The sequence below is a fragment of the Anomalospiza imberbis genome, chromosome Z, assembly GCF_031753505.1.
Source record: "Anomalospiza imberbis isolate Cuckoo-Finch-1a 21T00152 chromosome Z, ASM3175350v1, whole genome shotgun sequence".
In the NCBI taxonomy this organism is placed as follows: Eukaryota; Metazoa; Chordata; class Aves; order Passeriformes; family Viduidae; genus Anomalospiza; species Anomalospiza imberbis.
In genome coordinates this window covers 20,816,710-20,838,348 of record NC_089721.1, presented here as the reverse complement: position 1 = coordinate 20,838,348, position 21,639 = coordinate 20,816,710, and the positions used below count along the sequence as shown (strand labels likewise).

The 21,639-nt window shown below is 37.9% G+C and overlaps 1 protein-coding gene across 11 annotated transcripts in view; it reads right to left on the bottom strand.

The window, feature by feature from the left end:
- Positions 1 to 21,639, bottom strand: part of MAST4 (microtubule associated serine/threonine kinase family member 4) — a 288,832-nt gene that overhangs the window by 66,560 nt on the left and 200,633 nt on the right. For all 11 annotated transcript variants that reach the window (XM_068175824.1, XM_068175825.1, XM_068175826.1 and 8 more), the window contains one exon: positions 6,328 to 6,416. In XM_068175824.1, the coding sequence (XP_068031925.1) occupies positions 6,328 to 6,416 (89 nt within the window). The remainder of the gene's footprint in view (positions 1 to 6,327; positions 6,417 to 21,639) is intronic.

Here is a 21,639-nt window from a genome sequence, read left to right as displayed (position 1 = left end):
ATATCCCAGCTTTTAGCATTTCAACACACTACAGGGCCTCATTTATTTACAAGCATAGTCCTTCTTTCCCTTAAAATATATGGCGCAAACAGCTTTGTTGATTACTATGCTTCAATGATGCTAACTAAAGTACATCTCTCAAACAGAATTATCTGATGCAAGCAGTGAGCCCTGACATAGTGAGTGCAGAGTATGAACAGCCAGCACTCTACCAATGTCCACCTAAAAGCCTGAAAAATCCTAGAAATAGGATTACAAGTGGAAGTAAAACTTTCTTGAACTTTAATTTTGCTTTAGGGAATTGCATCATGCAATCCCATTGTGAAAGACTGATGTCTTGAGGCATTTTGGGATGCATGTGTGCTGAGGAAAGGGGCAGGTCAGACCTTACCCTGACAAGGCAGTGCCCTGCCTTGTACACCCCCAGCCCCCTATAGCCTGTATCCCAGCCCTACAGAGATGCCACTCCTTGGCACAGTGGAGGCAATGTCCCTCTGGAGCCCCTAACCCAGCTCCTGAGTGGCCAAATGACTGGAAATCGCACCTGGGGAAAGGGCCCAGGAAGGCCAGGGTTATTTAAGGCTGAACACGAGGCCACTGCATTGTCTAGACCCCACCTCTTTGGGGAAGCTCTGCCTGAACACTGCTGGAACCCAGGGATTGGTTACTGTACATGAGCTCTTCTGTATCTTTTCTGTCTTTCCCTCCTTCTTCTAATTACCTCTTCTTAGAATTTCTGAGTAACTTATAATCAATCATACTTACTGTTTGCTAAGTTCAATGGGTCAACTCAACACTTTGAGAAGTGTTCTATGCTGACTGAATGTTGCACTAAACCTTCTACCCAAGTTCTTTGATATTCTGAAGTTTCCAGTGAAGTTGTTTTTGGTGTTTTGACCTCTTGAGAATATCTTGTCAGTATTTCTCTCATGCATGCCAACTTGGGGCACATTATCAACTGTAAGTAATTTAAAAACTTCATTGAGCAAGTTGTTTGGGGCCTTATACCTATTTATCCAATCTCTTAGAGAAAGTCAGGTTTGTCCCTGCCATACTTGGGACAATTCTTTAAGACCCCTCACCTTCCAGCATATATGACCAGCGTGTTTCTCTTCCTACTCTATGAAGGGGGAAAAAAAAGGCAACTCTGACTGGTTTAGATGAGAATACCATCTTCCAGTCTTCTGTTACTAAGAAAAGCAAGTAATATCTTTCAGTCTTATACAGAAATCTCCCACATTTTATCCCATCAGCCCTTCTCCCCACATGATCTCACCTGAATAAGTATGACAATAAATGTACGCAGTATTCTAGATGAAATCTAACCAGGACACTGTACAGTGGCATGATAGCTTTCCAAATGAAAATGAAAATTACTTCCTTTATACATCTTCTGAGATCTCATTTTAAAAGCTGCACTAGAGTGGTCCTTGCAAACATCATCTTATCCATAAAATGCCATCAGATCCTAAACTAACTCCTTATAATAGGTGAGTTCACAGTTTATCATAGGTATTTCTGTTACAGGTCCTCCAGTAAAAATGTGTCATATTGCAATTTCATACTTTTTTATTCCAGTCATTCACTCACTTCAGTGTAGTTCCCCAATGCTATTTCATACTGGATGTCTTCCAAATTTGTATAAGCTACAGTAATTTTATGTAAGTGCCACTTATAAGAAGAATAAAATGTTTGGCCACAAGAACAAAACTTGATGACTCGACTGATGACCTCCACTCCCACTTTATAATATTCCTCATTTTAGCACGAGCCTCTTTATTCCCTTAAACAATTTCCTACTTATCTTACAATTCTTGTCCTAGTCATCTCAGTAGCACCAAATGGAATATTCTTAAAATACAGACAAATAAAATTTACATAATTGCTCCTAACAGCTAAATCCTGCTCCTTCAGCACACACAATTAAGAAGCACCACATGTGACTATTAATCATTAGTGGTTAGTATCACCCACATGAAGAAGCTCCTGTGACTTCTGAGGTGGGGACACCTGAATGCCCTGACTAGCTGAAATTATAATCATTCACTTTGCAGGCTGGGTGGTGCAGATGACCTGCCTACACAGCATCAGTCAGCTAGAAAAGCCCATTAATGACATGGGCACCAGGTACTATCCAAGCTAATGCTGCAACAAACTTTCCCACAATTCTCTATGTATTCAACAGCTCATGGAAAACTTAGAAGTACTTTTCAGCAGGTTTAACACCTTTCAGCCCAAATACTAAAGGTAAAGGATGTCCAGACTACTAAGACATTTAGTTGCTAATGAGCCTAAAGATATTGCCTAGCATGTTTTCTATTTTTGCAAGAAATAGAAACACTTTATGTAGTGAAAGCTGATACTGTGTGATCTTTACATGTATGCATAAGGGATGGGAAGAGACTTTGGCTGCAAACTAAAGTCTGACCTTCCAGACAGAAATTATCTCTGCCAGCCGCTACAGGTCCTGCATAGAGGAAAATGGACTTGCATATATTGTATTAGCAATTAACATACATAACAGAGATATATAGTATCTGCTGTACACACTGTCTTTTTCATATCCCATTTATTACCCTCAGTCTCAGACCTTACACCTCCCTGTGTGCTCCCAGTCCTTGGACTACTTATTGCTCTAATAACTCTTTAATGTAGCCCAGGAGCTTTTATGGTCACTGTTGCTTACAAACAAATCTGCCCCTTCCCTGACAGGTGCCACTCATGCACTACTTGCACTCTGCACAATCTACTTATTTCATAAGTGTGGTGCTGTCTCACTGCCTCTCCCTGCCATCTGACATGAATCTGAGTATGACTGGGATGGTATGGCTAACAGTTAAAAATTCCATGTAAGTATTCAGTGTTTGTCCAAATCAGTTGGCATCTGTAAAGATTAACAACAAACTCCCTTGTAGGAAAAATCTTCTATTATCTCCAGAGTAAACAATGAAAACTGTAGGGGGAGAGTGGGGGGATAGTTTGCCTGAGATCTCTATATTAGACTTTCTCATATGGGGCAATTACTATTACCCAAAACTTGGGCCACTAGTCCTCCTCAAAGAACATCTATCTAAACTAGAGAATAGCTGATACCTCCAGTTCAGACTGCATCTGGATGAAAAACAGGACTACAAGGAAGAACACGTATAAAATGCACTTGAAGAACTATGCTTACATTGAACATGCTCGTCCTCTAAAATAGAGCAATCCTATTCACATGCAATCTAACTCAAACCCAGTTTATGATTAAATAGTAGCTACCTGAGCTCTTCAGCAGATCTGAAGTAATGGCACATTGCTTCCAAAAGCACAGCCAGATCTCTAAATGATTGGTCTGCAGATACCAAAGAAAATATTTTTGAGCAAAGTCACAGGTACTGGCAGGAGCACTCTAAGAAAGCTCCACCTTGAGATTCCGGAACACACCTTCACTCACTCTGCTACATTTGACACAGAGGACTGACTCACAGCACTTTTCTGTCCTCAGAGATGTGGGGCCTTTGGGGAAAAAAACCCAAGTAACTTAAACTAATGGTCCAAATAAAATAATTTTAAGTATGCCATGCAGAGGTAACTGAGTATGTATTTGGCTTGCTCTCAACAAGCAATGAATTAATGTTGAAGGGAAAAGGTTGTTAGGGAATCCAATGGTGCTCTCACATAGAATGAAAAGACTCCCTTCAGATGCCTCTGGGGCAATGAATTCCCAAGCAATGCCAACTATCTCATTCAGACTACACACAAAGCCAAGGATAACACTAAAGACTATTGAGATAATAACTAAAAGAAATTGATTCTGGGTGGATTTTCAAGAGCGTGACTATTTTGAATCCACTCAACTTGAATAATTTAGAGTAAAGGACATGCAGATTTTGGCCAGGATAGAATTTTCTTCACTGGTTCAGTGCTATGTTTGGGATCCAGCATGAGAGTAATGCTGGTAGCACACTGATGTTTTAGCTGCTGCTGAGCAGTGCTTACCCTTAGCCAAGGACCTTCAGCGTCCCATTCCCCGTCAGTGAACACGTGCACAAGACACTGGGAGGGAGCATGGCCGGGACTGCTGACAGCTGAGCAGGCCAAAGGGATGTTCCACACCACAGAACATTGTGTCCAGGATGTAAACTGCAGGGAGCTGGCCAGGAGGGGCTGACTGCAGCTGGGGGCTGGGCCGGGCATTGGTCAGCAGCTGGTAAACAATTGTATTGTGCATCACTTGTTTCTCTTGGGCATGATACACCACTCTCTCCTTTTCATTACAACTGTTTTGTTGTTATTATTATCTTCAGTAGTAATAATGATTTTTTTTTTGTTTGTTTCAATTATTAAACTGTTCTAATCTCAACTCATGAGTTTTACTTTTAATTTTTTTTCTAATTTTTCTACCTGCTCTAAGGGGATGAGTGGGTGAGCAGCTGCATGGTACTTAGTTGTTACTGCAGGTTTTTATCCCGTTGCTGTGCTATAACCTCAGCTGGCAACTAAGATGTTACAAATATTAAGAACCCAGTCCACTTAAATAAGAGCAATGAATGGAACTCTTTTCAGTAAGAGCAATAGCAGACTCTCCCCAGAGATGGATGGAGCACCTGAGAGTAGGGAGTACAGGAGTGGGATCCAGTAGAAGAAAAAGCCTATCATGCAATGTGAGGAAGCTAAACATTTCTAGTACAGGTGATATTAAAAAAGTCCTCAATGCCTAAAGTTCCTGGCTTTCTCATCAGTTAGACTGAGTCCCTTAAAATGCAGATGCAAGAATCAGTATTTTCTTTTGACAATACAGCGATAAGAAATTGTGCAATGGTCTTACAAAGCTAAATCAGATGTTAGCATCCATGCAACCTGATCCTCAGCCTGCATTCACCTGGGCAGATTGCATGAATGAAACAGAACTCTAAAAACACACAAGAAAAACTTCTCTAGAGCCTGTGCTCTCCAATGTCCTCCACATTCTGCATAATCTCACTAGAACATATGTGTCAAAAATTCATGTTATTACCACACTTCAGCCAAGAACAGTCTGATGAATAAACCTGTTTTCAACCTTCTCAGCCACTTGGCAACAGCTGTGACATCAGCAATATTATTTCTCTTTTACTGTTTGAGAAATCAATTCAAAAGATGAAGCAACTTGGCAGTCCACTGCCAGACAAGAACTTTCCACTATTTATCAAATACACAACCTATATCCAAATCCCAGGTAACATGTGCGGTCCATACTTCAGAGCTCATTAGGCATCATTGGTCCACAGTTTCCATTTCCAAACAGATGGTATTGCCATTTACAGCAGTAGACACGCTAGAGCATTGTTACTGCTTTCTTCAAGTCGGCACAGCACAACCAAGGACACTTTTTATGGTGACCACAATCTCCTCTCCCAAATGGAAATTTCTGTATTTGGGAGACCCAAAATGGCATTCCTAACATTCCAAAATTTAATTTTTCATTTTCAAAACAGTCTGCACCATGTTTCACTTTCTTTGTTTTAAATGCTCCACTGCCTTGAACTCTTTACAAATGTTCATGTTCCCTGGATTCCTACTTGTGACAGCTGCTTCTGAGAGTGAAAATCACCACCATATTTTAACAATGTTCATTCTGTAAGAAAACTGGAGACGCCTTAATATACTTCTAAAATTCATGAGAAGCTCTGCACCTGTTTAGCATCTCCCTGCAAGCAGGTCTCCAGAGAATTCAGAGTCATTGATTACACAAGGATTAATGTGGTATTTCATTTCGGCCTGTAGCTACAGCCGATGCACCCTCAAAAATCAAAAGATAACAAACCTTTGTGGAAATGTGAGGTAATATGCTAAAAATGTTACTTTCAAAAATTAAGGCAATTATTATAAATAAAATATTTATTTATGGACATTCATTCAAGCGTTAAGTGTTTCAGATGTTTTAGAAGAAAAACAAAATTATCAGCAATTTATTGTCATGCAAAGTGCAGTACAGCAACTACCAGCAAAGTGCCTGACACTATAAATCCTCAGGAACAGAAGTTCCAGAAACAGAATGTAATACAGACTCCACTAACTTCATTATGGGTGCAAGCTATAGGAAGGGCAATGGTAGCAGGGAGAGAGAAAATCTACCAGAATGCAAGATGGAGAAATAAAAAATAGCTACATGGTATTTTTGGACTGCTCCTGATCACAGCACAGTATTTATGGATCTAAATGTAAAACAGTAATTCGGATGGGACGAAATCTAACTTTTTGCTATTACAAACAGTGAAAAGAACAGTAGAGTATGTTTTTCTTCAGTTACAGACACACCGTAAGAATTTCAGATTAGCAGTAGTAGCGGAATTTTAAAATCACCTGTATGCGCTGAGAGTGGTGAATGAGGCCGAGGCAGAGCTGGAGACTGGCTACTGCCCATCAAACTCTTCCTGTTACTTGTTCTACAGCTGTGGGCAAAAAGAGAGGAAAGAAGACATTAGCATCAGAAATACAGTATGTACCACATATGGGCATTTTGAGATTCTACTACTGAGTTCCTTGACTTCCCAGTTTCCTATTAAAAATCAGAGCTATTGTTGTTTTTGTAGGCATGTCCAGGAAGTCTACGATCATAATGGATAATGGCAAAACCAGAAGTTTTCAAAGAAAATACACCATGGATACTTTTCAGGCTTGCAGTTTGCTGTTCTGTGCAATGACCAGCATTTCCCTGTAAAGTAATTTACAAAATATTCTTCTCTGATTACAGCTTATTTCTCTGCCTCACATTTTTACAAAACATAAAAATAAATATAATGTGAAACATAGTCTCAGGTTTACAATCACCATTCAACAACTAAAACTATTTCTGTTTCATTAACTGTAGCTTGAAATCACATGCCACAGAGAGAGCAAGACTTATCAATCTGAGAATGATGCAATAATTATAAATGTAATTATTGAGATAAATTTCACACCTGTTTCTTTTGTCAATGGAACAGATGATAACTAAGAAGATAAAGGCATTTTTTTACTCATACCTTTTTCATCTGCAAAGCCACTCATTTCCCATACCACAAGATCATTAAACAAGATAAGAAGTAAATTACACATCAATTAAACTTGGGAAAGGAGGTATTTTTCTTAAATACATCATACAGTTTTTATATATTAGTTGGCAGATGTAGTTTTCATCTACCCTCATTCTACTATAAAGAATATTCTCGTAAACATAAATACCCAACACTCCAAACATTAATGAAGAAGGAAAATCCTATCCTGAACTAAGAGACCTTAGCTGTGTATAAACTGAAGTGCATATGCTAATGTTTACAGCACTGCAATCAGAACTTTTCCGTAAAGGTTTAGAAAAATTCCGAACTACTAAAATATGATTATCAAAGCAGACTGCAAGAGAAGCAGATTCAGATCTTACTTGTAGATGTCTCAAAAAATGAATTTTGTAATATTACGATGATCTCTTGCCAAAAAGCAAGACTAATTAGTCTTGATATTGTTAAATTGAATAAAGTGTAAAAGAATGGATGGAGTTTAATAGCATAAAGAAAAACAGATGCAGAAGTACTCCAAAGTAATACAGAAGAAAAGGAAAATAAAGGGGAAAAACAGTAAAGGAGAAGTTGAGTATGAAATCACTAAGACCACTCTCCCCTTCAAAAATGCTTTGTGAAGAAGCAAGAGTGCCACTTCCAAATCTCTAATAGGCTAATACAAAGTCCATTTGCACACTGCACTAAGTTTTGCCATATTACTTAATTATTACAGTGATTCAACCTTCAAGTGTATCATTACTGTAGATCTCTATAAGAAAAGAATGTACAAAATTATTGCAAGTTTCACATGTGGAGTACTGGAAAAGTCAAAACTTATTTAAAACATACACTGACATTTTTAAGCCAAACAAAAAGGAAGAACTTTTAAAATGTGGAATTATAAACATATTTTTAGTAATCTGTCTAGATTAAATTCTACCTTTTCAATCACAAAATATGAGCAAATATTCCATATTCTATTAGACAACAAAGTCTTAATTGTTTCCCCCCTTCTCTAAATTTTGTCCAGGTAGAGTCACTGAATTCCTCTCTTATCAAAGAATGGTCCAAAATTTTCCTCCTGGCTTCATGCAATGTCACTATATTTTTGCTAACTTTCCTCCTTTTTTCTGCTACTCTTGTTTTAAAAGCTTGATTAACTGTTTCTTTGCAGTTCTCCAATCCAAAATTGCACGTAGGAAAAATTTCTGGTATTCATTAGACATTCACTGAAAGACACAGAGATTGCATCTATCCATGATGATGTGATGGCATCACTACTAACATCTGTGATGCAGGCTGGGGCTCAGAGCACCCACAATGTGCCCTGAAAGCAAGTTTTTCATGGTCGAAGTCTGGGATGTAGAAGAACAACCACAAAATCTGGCAAAAGAAAGTAATACATTTAAAGCACAAAAATTTTAGATACCCTTCACAGGTTTTGCTACCTTGCACTTACTCATCACTTGCCCTTACTTTTAGAAATTGAGACTTTTATCACTTTTGCCAGAATCTCCTATGTAAATAAACAAATGCCTTGTATTTACTTCTACATTAATATCCAAACTTTACATTTCTCAGTTGAATGTGCAATGTCTTTCACAAATCATTATCAAAAACACCTAATTAAACTTATCTTTGGGTTTTTTTTTTTTTTTTGGAGGCTGTGTATTTTTAATACACAGAGTATGACGGCATTACCTTCAATATCAAGATTGATATTACACCACGAGAAATCTTTCCCCCCTGCTGCCATTTCAAAACATGTCTGCTACTTGCTCAGATGTGGCTGCAGAGATAAATTATCTTCTATCACACTCAAATGAAATGTTCTACTGAGAAATAAAAAATAAAATAGATGAAGTTCTCCTCTATTTGCCTTACCAGTAAGGTAGAATGCAACTCACTGCATGGAAGGACAAATCCATCCTAGAGCACTCACTGTAAGCTTTGTTTTTCAGTCGTGCTTCACAAAGATTTTGAAACAATGTAATCTATCCTGTATAATCTGTGAAACACAATTCCTAATAATGCTATTATAAAAGAGGCATTTTGTGGATGAGAAAAAAATAAACTTCAGGGAACCTTGAAAGATGATCTAAGCTGCCAGAACTCCATAAATGGGAAGAACAGTGGCACAAAGGAAGTATCAACGCATTACTTACCGAACTGTATTTAGCCTTGAAACAGCAATCTTCCTTATACAAAAGAATCTCAGAAGTTAAAACCACTTTAAGACAAAATTGTTTTTTCTAGATCTCTGAACACATCAAGTAACTTTCCCCTTCTATTGTTTTCATAAAACTATTCTTCTCCCATTCAAATCTGACAAGATAAACCAATTGATATGAGGCAGCCCTGAAATAAAGCTTCTTTGTCTGCAGTAAAGTTACAGCCATGCAGGAACACTCTACAGGGATTGTAACTTAGGGAATTATAAACCTTGGTAAACCACAGAGCACTAACCCCCAAAATGCAATTCTCTAAGCCTTGAATTTCACGCTGTGATCAGGTTGCATGCCAAGAGACTAGCAAGCTAGAAAGCTGGTAAGATGCAAAGCTTAGAACATTTTTTTTTTTAAAAAGACCTTTTTACAAGATGAAAAAGAACAGGAGAGAACACAGAAAAGAAAATCAGTCACATTTAACAATAACTAAACTTTGGGGCGTGCAGAAAAGTTGAACAGAACAGAACAGAAAGTTTACATTTGTTGCCCTTTGCCTTCTTCTCTGTCCCACAAATATCCTTCCTGGACTTTATTCCTCCTGGGTGACTACCTATCTGGAAGTCATTGACATTACACTGTACCTGCAGTGCCCTAGACAAATGGCACTACTCTTTATCTTAGAATCCAATTCATAATTTCCTAACTGTTTCTCAAATCTGCCCCCCCAGACAGGTTCCATAATACCTCCTGCTCTCCGTCACTGACACTCCTGCCCACTCACTCTTCTCCTCCCTGACTTCTCACCATGTCTCACTGTGGGGGAATTCCTCCTTCACCTCAGCTCCAGTATCATTCCCAATGCACTAACTCCAAGTCTCTTCTCCAGCTGCTACAGACAAACAATGTTTCTGATGAGAAGCACTCATGATAAAACAGAAGACACTACAGAGAAAGTGCTTTTGCTGAACTTCTATTGTAACAAAGCCAGGGTGAACAGCAGCTGCTGAAAGATGCAGTTACATCAAGCTTGATTACTTTACTCCTTAGAAAGCCACAATTCTTTCTATATCAGGCAAAAGCTATTTGGGTAGAAATGAGGGGAACAGTTAGACTGAAATCAGCAAAGCACAAGACTCGAGTAAGAGTATGGCTGTTAAAACAGAGCTACATTCCATGATCTCCTGGAAACACTAAACACAGTAAAAAGCTGAAGAAAAAAATGCAGTGCTTCTAGGACAGAAAATACCTCATCAAGAGCTGAAATGCAGGTTTCAGGTACAGTAACCAAGAAATGGCAATAGTTGTGAAAGATATACACTGAAATGGAAATTTCTTCCTCTGAATGAGGGCTAAAATATGAACAAATTACTGGCAGTGAAGGTTAATCACTTTTATTTATTCAAAAAAAAGAAGGGAAAGCTGGCTATTTTGTCAGAGCCAGGCTTGCCATGCTTTTCATGGGAAATATGGCAGCAGGCTTTATAATTTATAATTATTTCTTTTCACCATCATCAATTATTAATATTCACACTTGTAATGAAAATGTATTTGGAGTGCAAGCTATTATGACAGTTCACTACCTCTCACAGGCTATGCTGAGCACAGCACTACTCCATACCATCTTAATTCTGGTATTAGTGTAATATATAGCAGTTTAGCTGGAAGTGAAGATTAGAAGGGGATTTCTACCATTCTAAGAAGAGACTGCAAATAAATAGTTTCAGTTGCCAATACAAGCACAAAGAATTAAGTTACTGCCATACCCAGAATGCGAAGCCTAACCATGTACACATGAGACACTAATAATGCAAGACCAGCCTTCCTATAAAGGCTCCAGGGATAGAAAAAGGGGTTATAATTTCTCTGGTGTTAAAACTGCATGGGTGAAAACTACACCAGAAGGAACATGCTGTCCCTAGCAAGACTTCAGATGTTGCGACTTCTGTTATACAGGAAAGTTAAATTCAAGTTCTAATTCAGTTATATTTAACTTGTTATGAAGGTAGCTAAGGTATAACTTCATAGTTATTATCCTCAGTAATATCAAAACTGAAGAGTCATTAAACAGTGCACACTGCACTTACAAAAAAACAGAACATTTGAAATGAGGAATTTAGTTTGTCTTGGTTATTTTGTCTGGTTGGTTTGGTTTACTCTGTTTTTAAAGAAGAAGCCTTCTGCATTAAAAAGCAGTTCAGTGAGTACTTCTATGTGCTCCAGAACCCAGATATGCTCTGTGGGAGAGTAACCGGAAGAAATGCAAAAACCAGCTGCCCTGAAGACGTGACACACATCGATATTGCAAGCAGCTTCTTTGTCGAAAGTAGCCTTGAAGCTCATGTTTGATGAAGCATCTCCAGACCTAGAGTCAAAGTAACACACAGCCCGCACTTAGCGTCAGTTCACACCTAGATCTGTTTATGTAAGGAAATAAATTAGCCGAGAACGTTCCTCACTGAATACTGCAGAATTAGTTACACTGGGACAATCAACAGACTCCATTCAGAGATAATGATTGCTACCTTGTTCTAACTTACAGCTAGTTAAGACTGAAGAGGAAGGAAGCAAAGGTTTCCACTTTTGAAAGGTATTTCCTATCTCTCTAACTAAAAATTTCAAGGTGATACAATAACTGGGAGAAGTGTGCAAACCATCTGAATGCAAGTAAAATATAGCATCAATAACACACAGAATTTTCATTTTAGTCCTTTAAAGGCTGTTAGTATTTCACATTCATATAAATTTATTATCTAGCAGTATTTTCTGGTATATTTCACCTAGACTGTATGTCTGCATACACTCTCTCCAAATTTGGTATGTGTATATAGATATGTATATATGCATATACAGACACACATTCATATTTATATGCATAAAATGCATGCATATATTTAGATAAATTATATATCTATCTAACATCCTACCTTTACAACACTGCACATACAGTCAAACATTCTACTTATTATATATACTCTCTCTGTATAGCTGCACAAAAGTTAAAGTCTGTACTGCAACCAAGTGAGCATGCAGAGGAGTACATACAAAAAGAATGCTCAGGATCACAAACCACTGGGCCACTGAGCAATTCTGCTTTATTATACCCAAAATTACGTTTTTGCATCTTCAAATCATACAACCCATTGAGAACATGATGATGGGGATCATTTAAATCCCACCACTTCTTCAACTTGTAGTTTATTTTGTATTCTGAGTAGGGAACTAAACCAAGTTACTAGGTGTCTTCTATCAAATTGAGAAATTTAACTAAATTCCTTGACACAAAAACGTTATTAATTCAAAATAGAAGGGTATTAGGAAGCTAGAACCAAAGGTAGAGGAAAAAAATGCAGGGCTGGCCTAAATTACTGCTAAGTTTGATTATCTGCATGCTACATAATTCAGAACATGCAAAAAACCCCCAAAAAAAACAAAACAAAAAAAAAACCCACCAAAAACAAAACAAACAAACAAAAAAAAGCCTAACTGAAAAAAGCCAAAACCAGTAGCCACAATGAGAATTTTATAATATACAACAAGCCTTATCTTAAAAAAAAGTAATACATCACACCTAATTAGATCACAACATCACTGGTTTGGAGCCATTAACCAAATGCAGTAGTGTCTTGACTTGCATAGTAGGTAATAGTGCAGAAACTGTTTTCATTGGACAGGAAAAACCTATTTACCAGAGAGCATGCCTATCTAGGCTGCAGACAGGAGGTTCAAAAAAGAGGCCTAGTTGTGCTTTTGGGCCACCCCCTACAGTTTATATTAACCCTTATCACTCCATATTCTGACTACAACATCCTGGTGCATATCTTGTGCTGAGAATGCAGCCAGACATTTCCTACGACGCTGGAAAGGCTGGGGGCAGGATGTTTTTCACTCTGACCCACTGCTGGTTGTTAACAGCTTGGGAGAAACTGGGGGAGCAGATGGAGGTGAGTCAGGATCTTGGATGCCATTTCCTCTGGAGCTGTCACTTCACCTCAGGCTGTTATGCTGTCTGCAAGGCTGTAGTACATACACTGTCACAGGCGCTGCTTCCACTGGCTCTGTCTCTGGTTCAGGAGCTAGGCTGGAGCCCTGTTGCTGCTGCTCACAACACAAACAGTCAGACTCAGTCAAGGGACCCCTCAGCTGAGGGACCACCTCCTCACCCTTCCACCTGCCCAATGAGGAAGAGTAACCTTTTCCACATTTACATTCAACAAAGCAGTCAATATACTGGCAACTTTTACCCACTCAGTCCCTTCAAAAAATAACCCCAAACAAAACCAACAAACAAATGGGTCCTGTGCCAACCATACTTTCTTTGAGCAACATCCATCCAGACTCAAGGACTAACGACAGCCAATTTCCCAGGACATTTCAGTACTGCCAGGGAGCCAAGCACATATCCTGAGTTTTCTGTAACTCCAGTTGAAACTGAGGTCAGCCGAGTTCAGAATTTAGACAAAACACAGGAATGTCTCCAGATTACAGACCAAAGACCTGTCTGTCCAGTTACCTACCACAGTGAAACCCTGTTCACTTTCTCTCCAGCTTTCTCATTCTGTTTTCCCCTTAGAACTACCTCCTCTTGGGCTTCTTTCCCTCTTACTTGCTCAGAACAGCATTGTTCCTAACTTACCATGTATCTAGGAATCATCAGGTCAAGATAAGCCATATAAGCCTCTACAAAGCAGTGAGCACATTCCCCAGATAGCATGGAGAGAACTTAAAGGAGTGCTTCCCTTGGGTAAAGTGTCTGCTTGTCATCAATACTCAAAATATCCCAGTGGGTTAAAGTCTGTAATGTTTTGAAATTAGGTAGTTACATGTAGCCAGCCTAAAACAGCCTACTTCCTTGGCAGATGTCTAAGAGATCCCTCAAAAATTACTAATCCTTTTCCAGTTGGGGGAAGAAAACAAGAAACTATTTTGTTTGCCCTGCTTCTTGCTATGGAAGTTGTACTTCATCTTCCTTTCAACCTCTTCTATTTGTTGGTACCCATTAAAAAAAATTATGTTGCCAAGGCAACCTTCACATAAAAAAGAATCAGAAGCTTATTAAAACAGAAGTCTACGTAGCACCCTTTATCACATGAAACATGGTCTGCTTTAAGCTGTACTCCAGAGACTCGCTCAGGAGAAAAGCCACTAAGAGACAAAGTCCTCAAAATATTTTTTCCTATATTATTTTACAGTATTTTTAAGACAGTTTTATGATTTTCCCCCCTTTGTTTTCCACACCCTCCTCCCACCTTCTTTTCTCCTAATAGTGTTCTAGTAGTAGAACTAAAGTAATCATATCCTAAAATTCAAGGGTAGGAGACCGGGAGCTGCATGAAGGAGACAGATTTTACTTGGTTTTACATTCTAATTCAGTAGTTCTCTTCTGGTTTAACCTCTAATTATAATTCAACTTGAGTCCTTTCTCCTAAAATTAAGTAGAAAATATTCATTTTTACTCAAAAGAGCAGTAAGTCCAGACAGGACAGGACTGCTTCTTTCCTTCTTTAATAGATCTGATATTGCCCATGCTCTCAAAACTATGAGGCTGCACATGATGGATTAAATGTACTGTCTTCAAACCTTAAGCAATACTAACAAAGACTTAAGAAATGAACAGGTAAGACAATGTTAGAGCAATGCACCTCACTGAAGGAAAACTATTCAGCAGATCAAACACAGTAGCTGAGAAGTCTGAATTCTTCTATTATCACACCCAGCAGGACAAGCGTCTGAATTCTTTTATTCCTACTTGTGCAGGTTTCCCACTTGAGCAATGAGAAAAACAAAGGAGGAAAAAGCATTTAAGGAGGATAGTCCCCAGGAGATACATGCTCCTTCTAAGAACATGAAAGTTAACTCTTAACCTCTTAAGAACCAGAAGTGGGGATACACATCTACAGATTGGAAAGCAGTACAGTGATGAAGCACAGCTGCCTACTGAGCATCCGACAAGTGAGGGAAATGAGCTTCATCCTTTCAGCAGCACCGTCACACTAATTGCTGTGGTTTATCTTCTTTCTTTATCCAAATACGAGAGTTGCCAAAAATTCACAAAAAATGCCTACCTAATCTTCAACAATTCGATCTAAATTTGCATCTTTTCTTTAAGGGAATCAATGGAAATAACAGGAAAAGTGGTCCTACTCCTTTTCCCTTCTCAGGTCTTAAAAAACACAACAGGAAATACTACGTAACTAAAGTATCACATTTTCTATACAAGAAATATAAACACTTTGCAATTAATATTTTGTCCTGCCTTTTCTTTGGACATAAGTAGTCAGTAATGCTTAAGAAGTAAATGCACTGGACTTAAAGAAAAAAAAAAAAAAAGACAAAAAAACTTTTAAAAAATTAAAATCATTCTTTAGGGCAAAATATGGGTGTTTGAAAACTATGCCCTTTACTGGTAAGGAGACTGAATATGAACAATTAAGTGGAAGGCATTCAACCTCAAAACTATGTCTGTTCCCACAAGACCTCTGGCAGCACCATCAGTGTCCCACATCTGAGTGTGCACACATTGACTGCAGCTCAGAAATTCAGTTTGCAAACAAAAGACCCTCCTCTCTTTAGTGAAACCCACATTCTCCTTCCCTCCCACTGACAGCTGACCAAAAGTTTTTTAATTAAATGATAATTAAGCATCTAGAAGCATTATTTTCCCAGGGGAAGGTGAAAAAAATCCATTCACTGCGCCCAGTCAGCTATGGGTCTGTCGAGCCTGTGGCAGAGGGCATCAATTAATGCCAGCAATCGCAGCTTTCATGAAGAGGGTGTTTGTTCTGCAGGAAGCAGACATCTGCAAAGTTATGCTAAAAGGTAAGTGACCAAACACTCCACAGTCATGATCTTAAGACACCATTACACATTTATCTGCAGCCAGCAAGGTGGTACTCCCCATCAGTCTTATGGAGCAATAACAAACTGAAGCCTGTTGGAGCTTCCAAACACAGTTATATCCCTTTAGTAGCAAAACAATAAATAACTGTTATAAAAAATGGGTATGTCTCATCTAGCTTTTTTCCCAGATTAAAACTAAGTTTATGCAACAACGTAACTACTGATCATTACTTTTCATTTAACAAAGCCTCATGGAAATTTAACAGAAAAAAAATTAAGTACATGCTGGCACACAGTTGACACCATTTATAAACTACAAAAATTTTTTCTTCTCCCCACAGATTTGTATTAGATATACAGTATCCACACTTAAAAAGTTAGCTGTGTATCTAAACTGGTATAGTCACATAAGTGATGTCCCTTCTAAAGACAAAGTTACATCATAGATAAAAGTCTTTTACTGGTTCAGAATTTCCCCATTAGGAAATCAAAATGAACCATGAGACTATAAACTTTTTCAACTGCAATTGTGTACTAAGAAAGCTGCGTCAGCAAGATTAACCTGACACTAGCTATGGCTCAAATTATCATCCCTGTAAAAAACCCAGCACCCAGACTAAGTCTGGGAGCAAACTTCAGCTCCACACGGCAATATAGCTACTGAGGAAGGCAACCCATTACACATGCAGATCATCACACTGCACAGTCACAGTGAGGTAATTGGAAACATCTGAATAATCTCTAGTGAAGTAATTTAAACATCTCCAGGCACAGTCACAAGTGGGGATGACACAAGCCCTCTGACATCCACTCACTACTTTTTTTTTATGGTAATGCTTAATCATCATGCACCACATGCACCACAGAAGCCAGGAAAGATCAGATGACTTGTGTGTTTCAGTGTGCTGCCACAGACCTGCACCACATATACATGCACATTCATAGTATTAAAAATAGTGTGGTATGGTATTGAAAAAAATTTCAGTGGTGTATCCTTCATGTTTCAAGTGACTGGATTACTCAGCGAGGTCAGAAACAAATTATCTAGGCCACTGCAAATAAAGTACTGATAAAGCATTCATGTAATGTCATCAAACATCGCTTCCTTCTGACATGCTGTGCCACTTTTGTAATCCAAGTCACTAAATCACAAACAACTATTCAATTTTAGAATCCCTTTAGCGTATCTCAAATAGGTTTTCTGCAGATCAAAACACCATAGTGCTGAGTTGTGACCTCTCATACAGGCTCTGAGAAAAAATAATGCATTACCCAGGGAAAGGGAAATCCTTCTTTGCAATTACATACTTCAAACTCCCTCCCACAGCTGTTGTCCCAGCACAACTAGAGCACAATATGACTTTAAGTTTATCCACCCATTTATGCCAAATGAAAATCCGATGAGTGAAACTGGAAAATTAATAGCATCTTTCTAGCAAAAAACCCCAGTACACATGCAACACTACTACAAGTTTCCAAGCAGAGTGAAGCGTATCAACATGAATTAATCTGGCCCACAAAATCCATTTATAGTATGTCTTAAACAAGATTTCTTACTGTGAATGAAGTTTCACAGAAAAAAGAATTTCCAGAATCAAGTTTGATTTCTCATTTACGTCTCTCTTGACCATTTCAATGGTCAGTAACACCTTACTCTCTCATGAAAATCCAAGAACACAGAAACACAACAAAAAAAAAAAATTAGAATTAACTTGTATACTTTCTATACTAGACTTAAATCTATACATCAATACACGAATACAGGGAAAAGCTAAGGCCATCTTAAACACATTATAGAGTATATAAGCAATTTATGAAAACAACTTTTGCATGTACTTTGCCCTGTAAAAACACCCATACTGGTAAAGGACCATTTTACCACCAAAGCAATGTACTAATTGCTCACAAATAGAAGTAGGTCACAGAAGATTTATGAAAGCAAATGCCAGTGACTCAGTGTAGAAGGAAGAAGAGAAGGAAGAAAATGAAACAAGGATGTGATTTATAGTGTGTAAATAGGTATGAGCTAATAGTGTAAAGAGGAATAATTTCATGATGAAGATGTGTTTAATTCACCCTGATGTGTCAAGAATGAAGTATCACATAAAATGACTAGTAAAGCATTATCCACTATAGAGACAAAAAAGCAAGTAGTGGTAATTATAGTAAACATTCTAATTCTGAACACATCAGTTAACTTACTGTCCGCAGCCACAACAGCCCACAGCCCATGTGACGCACCCGTGGAATAGCGCAGTGCCAGATCTAGCAGTGCTACTGGCAGGTACGAGAGCCACCTGAGATGCTGCAGGAAATACTGCTTGTCCAACCATGCAATTCAAGACAGTTAACATCTGTTTTTAAACTTAACTGATGAAAAAATAACTGCTCCAATACAAGCAGAATTGCTGACAAAGGAGAGGAAACTAAAGTGAGTGCATTGCTGTCAAGTCTTAAATTACATAATATAGTGTGTGCAGTCTTCAAGTTCCATCTTCTGGATTCATATAGTGACTCCAATAGTCCAAGTTTTCAGTGTTTGAAGGTAGGGGTTTATTATTGTTTGGTTTGCTCTTTTTGCTTTGTGGTTTGACAGTTTTTCTTGAAAGTTCATGTTTCAAGCTCTACTTTGGCAATGGAAAGACTCAAGAAGAATGGTAGGTATCTAAAACAAGACAAAATTAACTTCTGCTAAACTCTACACAGCAGTAAGGAATTCCAAATAAAAAGGAAGACTGGCTTGGATGCATATGAAGTTGAACAGTGCAATCCAGTGTACAGTCCTTCTTCTTTACACATCAATCTTTTCAAGAATTTTGGAAATTTTATCATGTAGTTAAAAATATCTCAAGATTTCATAATCCTGCAAGAACAGATCTGTATAGGCTTTTAAACTTCTAGAATTCCACACTGAAGCAGCAATGTCTGGGGCAGCAGAAACATGACAGTGGAAGAAATCATTTGGAAAGGGAATTTGTCTCAAAGTTGTCAATTCTCTCCTCTCTCAGAAGACAGAAAAACCACAAAAGGTGATTATACATTAAGTCTTGCTGCTCATAAGCAGTTAATTACACAAAAGCTGTTAACCTGAACAAGAACCGTGAAACTTACATGAAAAACTTGGGAAAAAAATCACATATTATGCTTCAATGGGTACATCAAAAAAGTAAAAATGGGATCCATATTGGGCAAATTTCCCCCTTTCTCAACTGTAACTTGAAGTACCACTACAGCATGTCACCTTTCACAAATTCTCTAAGACACATTACTATGCTAACAAGTAATTCTTACATGGACAAGCTAAAATCAAGAGTTTCCACACATTCTGTACTGCCATAAGGTTAGTGTCATCGTTACTATTCTGAGATTCACATCCATGATTCCACCAAAGAAAGCTGTCTTGCAGATTACCTGTCATCTTAAGCATCATGGCTGAAGAGAAAAGTAAGCTGAACCTACAGTTAAAGATAAATTCACTGGTTTTAACAGAGGAATATCCCGTTTTACTGAAAATAATTTACATATCCTGTCTGTTTGACATAATGCATATGGGTTCAAGTAGAACTACAACAACTGACATTCTGTTATCTCCTAACCCTCTCCACAGTAAGAAAGAATGTGCTGAGAGTTTGAACACTAATTCTCCATTTCCTGGGTTTTTTTTGTAAAATAGAGGCCTCAAACCTCTAATTTGGTTCAGTGGTTTAATCAAGCATTAGATTTTCAATTAGCATAAGGTCTAGCTCAGCTTTTCAAATAATCATTTAAGATGACCTCAGATTACATTCAGCTTGAAAACCAAATGAAGGCATACCTCTGAAAGACAAATTAATGTCAGCAAAAGCTATTTTCTTAAATGTCTTCAGCATAAAAGAATTGAGACATTTGTTGATATTATCCTTTCTTCAAATCATAACCACAAAAATTACCACCTTGAAGGTATAAATTTAATGATAAAGCATAGATGAGTCAATTTTAACATAATCATATGCTTCTTAATCATCTCCCTTCCATAAATCTGTAACTAAACATTAAATCAAAATGATTTTTCAGTCGTTCAAAAACCTCGAGAAAATCTGTGCAGATAGGTAATGATAGCATACAGGTTCAGGAGGGCCGGACAACTAGTTGGATGTACATATGGGCGTGTAACCAATTAAAAAGTGACTGATTGTTTTCTCAACCTAGCTTACAGAGTTCTGAGTTGTTTTTATGGGGATATCTAACCTCTTGCCTCACTGTGACTGGCATAAATTTAGGTGATAAAGAAAAACAGTGACAATGAAATACTAAAAAATGACCAATAAAAAAAATAAACCCAAGGTTATAATTGGCAAACTGGCATACAACAAGTTCGTGAAAAACAAATGCAGTCTCATCATCTCTTCCTTCTAAAGTGCTTCATTAGGTTCCACACAACCGTGGAGAGTATTTATTTAGTGACGCAATTCTTTTTTTCTTCATATTTTACAGAGAAATATAGTCTCTTGGGCTCCCAATTTTTCTTTATTGTTTCTTTTTTTCCAGAAAATAAACCCAAACATTAGAATAACAGTTTAACACCTATTTAACACAGGACAGGTACAGTATCATTCTGCAAAAATCTGCTAAACTCCCAAAACTTTCTGTAAGACTGAAGGTGGACTAACATTACGTTACTGATAGTTCTGTATTTGATATCGCATCTTAGCCACTGAAGCATTTCCCATTCAGAGCTCTAAAAAGAAATTATAGTAATAACAATACCAGAAAATAATATTCTGTTTTTAAATTCTGACTACTCACTATGTTATACTAGCCATATTTTTGAAACAGATAATGTAGTCACTCTCTCCAAAGGGCAAATTCTCATCTTCCTATTCACTAATGTCTCCCAGCACACTTTACCACAAGTAGAAGACTAGAAACATGTCATTCACCAATGATGGAGACAGGAATCATGCTGCAGTGTGATACAAAGCTACACATCACATTCTTTACAAGTCTAGCTTTAATAGTCTAAATGCCTACAGCCATGCCGCCTCGCATGGCAATTTTTTCTCATCTTGGGCTATGCAGCACTGGGCTAACTAGCTGCTGCAGGAAATGATGATCACCTCCGAGTCAGAGCTAAGCATACACCCCAGCACGGTGCTGCAGGGTACAGTGCTGTTTTGCAGATGAATCTGAGCTGCCAAGCACATGAGATCATTAGAGATCATTGCTTTGAGGAAACGTAACTGCAGTGAAGCGCACACTTGTGAAGAAACTTACTGAACATTCTGAAACCAAATCAACTGAATGTGTTTTCCTCAGTCCTGGGCTGCTCCTTAAGATCTCAACTTCCTCAAGCTAATTAAAGAAACAGTCTAATTATTTAGACAGTATATTTGTGTTAAGCAACTCTCTGAGTACCTTAAACATTTGTCTGCCAATGTTTATTTTAACACCAACAATGTCTTTTGATCAGAAAAAAAACCCAAAAAACAAAATGCAACAAAAAACAAATTTAAAAACTCCAAAAACAAACAAAAAAACCCCAAAAAACAACAAAAAAACCCAGAACTAAACCAGAAAACCCACCAAAACACCTTCCCAAACTGATAAAAATTAGTCTGTAAACACACTGTATGTACAATTGTATTTACAATTCG